Source organism: Lolium rigidum, chromosome 3 (genome assembly GCF_022539505.1).
Source record: "Lolium rigidum isolate FL_2022 chromosome 3, APGP_CSIRO_Lrig_0.1, whole genome shotgun sequence".
In the NCBI taxonomy this organism is placed as follows: domain Eukaryota; kingdom Viridiplantae; phylum Streptophyta; class Magnoliopsida; order Poales; family Poaceae; genus Lolium; species Lolium rigidum.
This window is the reverse complement of record NC_061510.1, coordinates 357,190,249-357,200,708: the sequence shown is the minus strand read 5'-3', so window position 1 is coordinate 357,200,708 and position 10,460 is coordinate 357,190,249. Positions and strand designations below refer to the sequence as shown.

General features: G+C 47.6%; 3 protein-coding genes across 3 annotated transcripts; 2 read left to right on the top strand and 1 right to left on the bottom strand.

Moving 5' to 3' along the window:
• Positions 1–2,582: 2,582 nt before the first annotated feature.
• Positions 2,583–3,617, bottom strand: LOC124701301. Its single transcript, XM_047233351.1, has one exon. The coding sequence runs from the start codon at positions 3,615–3,617 to the stop codon at positions 2,583–2,585; it is 1,035 nt and encodes a 344-aa protein (XP_047089307.1).
• Positions 3,618–7,441: 3,824 nt separating this feature from the next.
• On the top strand, positions 7,442–7,828 carry LOC124703113 (basic blue protein-like). The gene has a single exon (XM_047235324.1). It carries the CDS (start codon positions 7,442–7,444, stop codon positions 7,826–7,828), a length of 387 nt encoding a protein of 128 aa, XP_047091280.1.
• Positions 7,829–8,945: 1,117 nt separating this feature from the next.
• Positions 8,946–9,329, top strand: LOC124704721 (basic blue protein-like). Its single transcript, XM_047236991.1, has one exon. It carries the CDS (start codon positions 8,946–8,948, stop codon positions 9,327–9,329), a length of 384 nt encoding a protein of 127 aa, XP_047092947.1.
• The last annotated feature ends 1,131 nt before the right edge of the window (positions 9,330–10,460 follow it).

Sequence of the window (10,460 nt, the reverse complement as noted above, 5' to 3'; positions counted from 1 at the left end):
CGCCCGCCGTCGCCGTCCGCCTCTCGCCACGCCGCCGTCGTCGTCACGCCGCCGCCGCCGCCGCGCCCGAGCCGCCGCCGAACGCGCGCCGCCCCCGTCTTCGCGCCGCCGTACGTCGTCGATCTCGCCGTCCCGGCCCGTCGCGCCGATCTCCACAACCGCCGCCGCGCGCCCGCCGGTCTTCGCGCGCGCGCTAGGCCGTTGCCGGCACCACCGCGCGCCGCCCCCACTCGCGCAGCGCCGCCGGCCGCTGTTGCGCGCCCTGCGCTTGCCCGCCGCCGCCGCCCGCTGCGCCCGGCCGGGAGAGAGAGAGAGAGATCGAGGGCGCGGGGAGAGAGAGAGAGAGACGGCCGGCGCCCCCCTGCCTCTCTTTTTTTTTGTTTTTTTTTGTTTTTTTAACTTAACTAAAAATTTAACTTAACTTAACAATTGTTAACAATCGTAAACTTTAACAAAATTAACAAAATTTAACAAATTTAACAATTTTCAAATTTAACAAATTTAACAAATTTAACAATCGTAAACTTTGTTAAATTTTGTTAATTTTGTTTTTTTAACTTAACTAAAAATTTAACTTAACTTAACAAAATTGTTGTTGTTGTTAATTAATACAAAAAAACTAATGTTGTAAACTTATAAATTTTACATTGTTAACGTTGTTATTTTTACTTACAGTAGTTCTCTTGCATACACAACAACATCGATCATATGTAATATTTTTTCCAAAATGTAGAACAACAAGGAATCAACATCAATTTTCAAGGTATGAACAACACCAATTTTCAGGGTATCATACACAACAATATTCAGTGTGCCCCTAACAACATTTGGTTTTGTTACTAACATAACAAATTAATGTTGTAAACTTATTGATTTTACATTGTTAACATTGTTAATTTACTCACAGTTATCTTGCATACACAACAATTAATCTCATACACTACAATTACACACATCATCTGTAGTGAATTTCGTCCAAAATGTAGAACAACGCCGGTCTCTCGGTCACCGCCAATTGATGAGTTATGCATGACTGTGCATGTATCGTGTCCGCAGGTTCCACTGGATTCTTATGGTAATTAAAGTTCAGACCTCCTCAGTTCTCGTCCACGACTCTCTGAATATGGATCCGGCGCTTTGGGGCGACATGAGAAAAATGATGCAAAAGTAATTATTTTCATTCATTTGCGCTCTATATCGATCGGCCTATTTCGTTCATCATTTCCTAATATCAAGTAACTAATTAATAACTCTCTTGTTTATTTAATTTTCTTTGCCTCGTAGGGTTTGGAGACGGTTCGTAGATACCAAGGTCGGTGAATTCAAAAAAGAGCTACATTTTAAAATGGCAAGTGCGGACGATCGGGGATACTCAGCCACCAGGGACCAATCTATGTGGATACTATGTTTGTGAGAGGATCCGGAGATACCGCAATGAGCGGGACCAGTACGTGTGAGAACAACATCCTCGAGGAATAACCTCCGGAAGACGCTTAGTCCGAAGCTCGCTTCCGACCACTTCAAGAGGAACTAGCTGGATGGTTGGCGAGGGAAGTCATCGATCCTAGAGGAGAACACTATTACGATGACGTAGAACTTTATATGCACCAGAATTTGTAACTAACTTGTTCAAAATTGTATATGGTCATCCGATATTGAATATATATTGTATATGGTCATCCGATATTGAATATATATTGTATATTCCTCTTGAATTATTTTTGGTTCTAATTTCAAATTTGTTTGAAATTGTACATTCATATGCATGTATGTATACAGTACCGTAGAATATGTGAAACTCCTTCAGAATTAAAACCCAAAAGAAATAAAATAATACAAATTAAAAAGAAACCAGATTTAGGGGAGGGGGCTAAAACCCTAAACCTCGCGGAGGCCTTTAGTCGCGGTTGGCCGAAGAACCGCGACTAAAGGTCCTCCGCCCTGGCGCCGCCTGCGGCCCACGTGGACGGGCCTTTAGTCGCGGTTCGTAAGGAACCGCGACTAAAGGGGGGGGCCTTTAGTCGCGCTGCTTTGGTCGCGGTTGCGCCACCGCGACTAATGGCAGTTGCCAACCGCGACCAAAGCTCTTTTTTCCACCAGTGTGAGCCCATTTTCTTCGAAGAGCTTCATGCATTTTGTTCGGGCATCTGGTGACCAGAGTGCTGTAACACATTTGGTGGATTGTTGAACCAATGAAATTAGGGTCAGGATTGTTTTGCAGAAATGTGTGTCAGTTCTGTTCGATTAGGCTGCATCCTGCAAGGGGATCAGAGACTGTACGTACCAGGTTGCCAGCCATTTGAAGTATCTATATCTACTCTTCATAGAAGAGATAACGCATACTACCAATTCTTTTCACCATTTACTCAGTTTGTCGCCCAATCTCTCGAATCTTCCTAATAAAAGAGAAGGGGATTGTTCTGAAATTTGTTGTCTGGTTAACAAAAGGAAAACACAAAACAGTAAAAAAAGTGCTATCCATGTAAGTATATTGCTGTGGCTGCAATGCCTGAATTAGTCCCTCTGAATCCCTGATTACAAATTATAATCAAATTGCATGCTGATCGTCAAATGACGATCTGTTAATTCTTCCCGCTAAGGATGTTAGCCCTCATGGCCTCCAGCTCTGCCATGTTGGCCTCGATGGCGTTGAATGACGGCTCCGGGATGGGCTCCTCTACCATCTGCGACAGCCTGATGAGGCTCCTGCAGGCCAGCACGGCGCGGGCGTCCATGGTCTCCATGGCCCTCAGGTAGAGGCACTGCGCCGCCCGAGCGGCCTGCGTCCTCAGCTCGTCGGAGTTAGCCGGGCCCAGCAGGCAGTGCCCGACGATCCGCAGCGCCGGCTGGAACAGCTCCCACGGCAGCGGCACCCTCCGCCACTTCTCCTCGCCGCCGTCGGGGGATCGCGCGGACGCGACGCGAGGCTTGTCGTTGCCGCCGTGCTTGCCCGACCAGGCGACGCAGAACTCGCAGAAGTCCATCTTGGAGGAGAGCGGCATGAGCGCGAGCCTGCCGTGGTAGAGCTCCAGCACGGCGCCGACGATGCGGGCGCGGCGCGTGGCGCGCATGGTGCCGTGCGGCTCCAGCGCGGGGGATAGCTCGGCGACGACGTCGGGGTCGGGGTCGGCGGGCTTGGCAGGCTTGGCCGCCGCGGGCGCCGCGACCGGCTTGACCGCCTCGTGGTACACGCTGGGGCTGGCCATGTTGGGCAGCGCGACGGTCTCGGCCTCCCCGGCGCCCCGCTGCGCCACGGCGTGCGCGTACAGCGTGAGGATCACGGCCTCGAACCCGGCGAGGGGTTTTCGTGAGACGGCGCGGGACAGGTACACGCCCGCGAGCGTCGGCACGAAGCGCAGCACCGCGAGCTGGAGCGCCGGGATGCCGGACTGGAAGGCGCCGTAGAGCCAGCCGCAGATCGCGTCGTGGCCTGCGCCCGAGCCGGCGCCGCGGAGGCGTCCCGCGACGGCGCGGGAGACACCGTCGTCGTGGAGGAGTGCGGATGCGGGATCGTCGGCCCCAGCGAGAGAGTCTGGGAGAGCGTTGCCGAGGATGGCGGCGAGGGAGTCGACGGCGGCCTTGGGGCTCTGGATCGGCTGGGGCGCGTCGGACGACATCGTCGGCTAGGCGTGGTTGATCGACGAGATGCCGAAAGGGGAGGGAAGAGGCGAAGGGATGGGAGGAGGAATAGGAGATTTCAGCGGGCGGCGCGTTACCGTTTCAGCTTTGACCTTCCGATACGTACGCGTAGGTTTGGGCCTATTTATGCATGCACGGTCGGAAATGCATGGTGCTCTACTTGAACGAGAATGCGACTTACGGGGATGCTAGACGTACCGACTTACTTCCAAATTTTCCGCCGCCGTGATTTTAGGGCCATCAGCCATCAGGCCATGGCCTTCCGCGCACTCCTACTCCTACTCTCTTCGTCCTATTTTTAAGGTATATTCCCGAAAACTATTTGTCCCATAACCCTCACCTCTTAGGCATAATTTTATTTAATGTAGGAGAGAAAGGGATTGCATGCACCAATGAGGGAGAGAAAGAGAATGCATGCACCAATGAGGAAGAGAAAGGAGCTGCATGCACTAATGAGAGAGAGAAAATGAGAGCCAATCAACTAGTACCTTGTGCCAAGATATTCAAAAATTGTGATTTACGTACTAGAACGGAGGGAGTACTAAATACCGCAATGCATTATTAACTTTGACTAGAAAGACCCTGCGCGTCTTGCCGCGCCGATTTGTCCTTTAAGAGCAAGAACAACAACATAGCCAACAGTTGGCTATATGCCTCATCTAGAGCCATCATAGAGTAAGCATTTGTACAATAGCTTAACTATTATGTCAGATTTGTTGAATATTTAATTATGTTCTTGTGTTTGCATGCAAGACTATGGAGATATGCATTTAGTGCATGCAAGACTACCTATCTCCTTCCAGCGAGCTGCAAGCGGGCTGTTAGTTTCTTGTTTCTTGCGTACAGCCGGCGATAGCTGAAGAGCACGCTGCTGTCTCTCTCCTCCTTTCTCTTCTTTCCAACTAAGATTTTACTGACATGGAATACTTGTAGCCTGCTGAGTAGATACTATTGTACTTGCTCTAATCGTTGTAAACCATCTTCTTTTAGGAGAAATTTTTGTTTAGATAAAAAATATTATATGTCCAACTTTAAATTAATAAAACCTAGAGAGGTTCACAAACACAAATACGGTAGCAGCTCCAACATGAATGCCAGATGACATCTGCACGGACTTCAGATGTTCCGTCTTGATGTCGCATAGATCTCCCGAAGCTCGTTAATCATCCAGCGGATTCCAGCTTGGTCCCTAATTTTGAAGTTTATTCTCCACAGCTGCAATAAAATAATTGTTTTATAGATAATGATAGAAGGATGATTAATGACTTTTTTCTCTATCGCCAATTTAATACGGACGTGCCATAAGGCCAAAGATTGAGCCAAAAACAACAACCAAATCCATCTACGCGGGGCCCCTGCCAAGCTAGATAACATATGCTGGAATTGTGCAAAGTTAACCGGACGGCAGTTACACCCTAGTAATTGGCGCAACACACTCCAGGCGAATTTTGCGAGGGAACATGTAAAGAAAATGTGCGACACATCTTCATGAGCGCCGCAGAGAGCACAAGAGCCATCAGAGGGACCATGGCGGATAGCAATCTGGCTACCGGAGGGAAGTTTGTCTAGCGTGAGCTGTCAGGACAAAATCTTTATTTTAAGCGGAACCGTCGCTCTCCAAAGGTCTTTATGGTAGGCCACTGTCGCCCCTTGCCAACTTGGTATATATGGATTTAACACAGAAGATTCCAGAATTATTCAGATGCCAGGTAATCATGCAACAACTTGGTCTTATTGGCGAAGTTAACCATGTGATGATGAGCAACAAAGTTTCCCACAAGTTGATTTGATGTCATTTGACGCAAAGGATCCAAGAAGTTGACATTGAAGGACAATTCTTGATATTGGGGATAAATGATTTGAATGAACTTTCTCTTGATAAATTCGTCATTCACGACAAATCCATCTTGAAATCTATCACAACCAAGGCCAATGATCTTCTCCTTGAGAGCTATAAGTCCTGCATAGGCACTAGCAATAGATTCTCCATCATTGACAACAAACATTTGCATGTCTTGTTTGGCGGCTTCATATCTTTGTCTTTGAATTTCCATTGTTCCTTCAAACAAAATGATTAACTTTTCCCAAAGCTCTTTGGCAGATTCAATGTTGACAACTTGATCATATGTATCCCGCTTCAAGCTTTGACGAATCTTGTCTAGAGCGGTGGAGTTGAGTTGACAGTTGATCTTCTCAACCGGTGACATGTTTCTTTCATCGACAGGATCATATCCATTCTCCACCACTCCCCATAGCTCCACGCAAAAACTGCGGAAGGTTAGAATGCATAGAGGACTTACAAAAAGAAAAGTTAACTTCATCAAGTTTGGGGGATTCCCCAAAGGATTCATATGAGGCATAGGAACATAGGCCGGAGAGTAAGTGTACGGAGTTGCATTTAAAGAGGAGGGGGAACCATCCTTTGTGGATCCCTTAGGTGTACCTCATAATCGTGTACTTCACACAGTTTATTGTTTCAATGAAAAATTTGAGAAATATGATTGCCCTGTCTTTGATGTTCTGCCCATTTTTCTATCTGCGTGCGCATCTGTATGTGTATTTTGCCTTCACAACAAAAACTATTGAAACTTGATGCTAGGGATGCAGGTAATTCCAGGTATTTGCTAGTTAGTATATGGTTGATGATTGCGAGAGATGCAGGTAACCCGTCTTAACCCAGCTTGTCCACGAATCATGAAACCCGTTTGGACCCGTGTGGTTGGTGTTTTGGTAGGCAGGTCAAACTGTTTTGGACCAAACCATGAACAGGCTTAGTTCCAGGTATTTGTTGGTTAGTACTCCCTATGTCCCGTAATTAAGATGTTATTACAACCAATTACAATCTATAATGGTTGTAATAACGTCTTACGTTGTGGGACAGAGGGAGTATATATTGTTAATGATTGAAAAGAAAGCAGGTAAGGGAAACCTATCAGGAGAGGCTGCATTGATAGACATTGTCGTTCATAATTGTGTGGGTAGCAATGCTTTGGGTTAGAGGTAACAGTTATATCAAGCACGGATATTCGTGGATGTTAATCGCCATTGTTGTTCATAACTCTGCATATGGTTCAGAAACTATGGACTGCATACATTGAGTACTAAATAAGTCGTGTTATTCTCCTAGTGTGATTTATTTCGTACATGATAACGACTGAACTACGGTAGACGATTTTTTTTGCAGTTATTATATCTGATTGTAATGATCGGGTGGATCACCCAACCGAAGTCGTAAGATTAGTCACAATGGGAAGTATCATAGACTAGTATCATACATATGATACTAGTTTATGATACAACATCTACAATGCATAGTATCATGAATTGGTATCATAGTTTCATCATATTTAATATTTTGTAGAATCTCAATGCAAATATGTGTAGCCACTAAAATTTCTAGTTTTATGTGCTATGATACGGTATATACCTATGATACTACTCACCTCTCTCTTCATTAATTGATGTGCCACATCAGATTTTTGCCTACATGGCATGCATGATACTACCTATGATACTCTCATTGTGGCTAATCTAAACTGCTGGCAAGCAAAATCTTTTGGAGTATAGAGGAAGCCATTAATGGCATATCCAAACGTATAATTTCCTTTACATTCATAGTATCGAATCGCATTAATTTAATTTGTAATCACAAAGAGATTGCAAGGAGATCTCAAGCTAACAATAAATACCAGTACTACAAGGAGATCACCAGCCTGCAGGCAGCGCTAGTATCTCATCTTCTGCCCTGGGAACCTCTATCAGCCGCTAGCTAGAGATCGCAGGGGGAAAGCAGCAGCGAAAAATGGCTGGGAAGTACGGTGGCCTAGCGCTCGTCCTGGTCTCCCTCGTGCTGCTGCACGGTGGCGTCCAGTTGGCGGCGGCCGCTGTGTGGAACGTCGGCGACTCGAACGGCTGGACCTTCGGTGTCATATCGTGGCCCAACAACCCCGGCTTCAAGAACTTCAGGGAAGGCGATGTGCTCGTGTTCAAGTACGACCCTGCGGCGCACAACGTGATCGTGGTGGACGACTTCGGGTTTGGGACCTGCACGACGCACCCCGCCAACGTGACGGTGTACAGCTCCGGCAACGACCGGATCACGGTGCGGCGCGGCGAGACCAACTTCATCTCCGGCAAGGGGAACGACTGCGACAAGGGCCTCAAGATCACGGTATTCGTCAGGCCCTAGGCCTCTCGATCGTGACCAATCGAGGCATCTTATCTCTATCATCTATTGAATACAAGTGGTCATGTGATTCATTCCATTAGAATCAATTCAACCTACTCAGTTCATTGGCATCCTGTGTGATCTAGCAAAATGTTGGATGAAAACCCGTGTGGTGACTCATATAAGGCAAGATGGTGTCTGCTTTGGTTCCGGCAACTCATTTTATACTTTTTTAAACAAACGGCACGAGTGCCCATCAATTATTAAAGCCTTTTACGGTTAGTACATAGGTGCTGAAGAACAGCTTACAAACCATCGACCATGCAAGCACATCAAGAAAGAAACACTAAGAATAGCTTGAGGTAGCCGAGGCCCTCATCCACAGGCAGCAGCGGAGTCTGGAGAAGCTAGCTGAAGAAGGATCCAGCAGTCCTAACGACATTATTACACCTGGGCAGCGGAAACTGCAATCTCACCCAGTCCATCGCCGAAGAAGGCTCCCTACCTCCTCGTCATGGTTCGAAGGACGCCGTACCGTCGGCCGATGGCAGCGCTCTCCCTGTGCCTAAATGGGAAATGCAGCCGATACGGGTTGATGACTCAATTGAAGCCTCAACCCCTGCCTCCGATTCTCCAAGGAGGATAGGCGACCATGATAAGGATGCGCAGCGGTGGTGCAGGGAGGTACGCCGGCGGTAAGAAGGGCTCCCAACGGTTGCCGACGCCTAAGGGAGCACCGCCTCTTTGCACCCTTTTTCCTTGGCCTGCCTTGGTGAAATAGGGGAGCCATCCCCTTGTAGATGGCACACAATGGGACAAAAAATCGTGATAATGCCTGGGGTCCTCCAAAATTAGGGGTTCTTCTCTTTTTATAGACTATGACAATGTATCTTGACCATGAGATCCAAGCCCCCTTTGAAGAGCTCAAGGTAGAAACTTTTTAGGGTCTCCTCTCTATACCTCTAGAAATTTAATTTGTAATCACAAAGAGAATGCAAGAAGATCTCAAGGCTAACAATAAATACCAGTACTACAAGGGGATCACCAGCCTGCAGGCAGCGCTAGTATCTCATCTTCTGCCCAGGGAACCTCTATCAGCCGCTAGCTAGAGATCGCAGGGGGAAAGCAACAACGAAAAATGGCTGGGAAGTACGGTGGCCTACTCGTCCTGGTATCCCTCGTGCTGCTGCACGGTGGCGTCCAGTTGGCGGCGAGCGCTGTGTGGAACGTCGGCGACTCGAACGGCTGGACCTTCGGCGTCATATCGTGGCCCAACAACCCCGGCTTCAAGAACTTCAGGGAAGGCGATGTGCTCGTGTTCAAGTACGACCCTTCGGCGCACAACGTGATTGTGGTGGACGACTTCGGGTTTGGGACCTGCACGACGCACCCCGCCAACGCGACGGTGTACAGCTCCGACAATGACCGGATCACGGTGCGGCGCGGCGATACCAACTTCATCTCCGGCAAGGGGGGCGACTGCGACAAGGGCCTCAAGATCACGGTATTCGTCAGGCCCTAGGCCTCTCGATCGTGACCAATCGAGGCATCTTATCTCTATCATCTATTGAATACAAGTGGTCATGTGATTCATTCCATTAGAATCAATTCAACCTACTCAGTTCATTGGCATCATGTGCGATCTAGCAAAATGTTGGATGAAAACCCGTTTGGTGACTCATATAAGGCAAGATGGTGTCTGCTTTGATTCCGGCAGCTCGTTTTATACTTTTTTAAACAGAGGGCACGCGTGCCCAGCTTTAAATTATTAAAGCCTTTTACGGTCAGTACATAGGTGCTGAAGAACAGCTTACAAACCATCGACCATACAAGCACATCAAGAAAGAAACACTAAGAACAGCTTGAGGTAGCCGAGGCCCTCATCCACAAGCAGCAGAGGAGTCTGGAGAAGCTAGCTGAAGAAGGATCCAGCAGTCTGATGCGTGTAATTGACACGTCCGTTGGGAACCCCAAGAGGAAGGTGTGATGCGCACAGCGGCAAGTTTCCCTCAGTAAGAAACCAAGGTTTAATCGAACCAGTAGGAGTCAAGAAGCACGTTGAAGGTTGATGGCGGCGGGATGTAGTGCGGCGCAACACCAGTGATTCCGGCGCCAACGTGGAACCTGCACAACACAACCAAAGTACTTTGCCCCAACGAAACAAGTGAGGTTGTCAATCTCACCGGCTTGCCGTAACAAAGGATTAACCGTATTGTGTGGAAGATGATTGTTTGCAGAGAAAACAGTAAAACAAGTATTGCAAGCAGATTTGTATTTCAGTATTAAAAGAATGGACCGGGGTCCACAGCTCACTAGAGGTGTCTCTCCCATAAGATAAAAGCATGTTGGGTGAACAAATTACAGTCGGGCAATTGACAAATAGAGAGGGCATAACAATGCACATACATGTCATGATAAGTACAAGTGAGATTTAATTGGGCATTACGACAAAGTACATAGACCGCCATCCAACCGCATCTATGCCTAAAAAGTCCACCTTCAGGTTATCGTCCGAACCCCTTCCAAGCATTAAGTTGCTAAACAACAGTACAATTGCATTAAGTATGGTGCGTAATGTAATCAATAACTACATCCTCTGACATAGCATCAATGTTTTATCCCTAGTGGCAACATCACAACACAACCTTAGGGG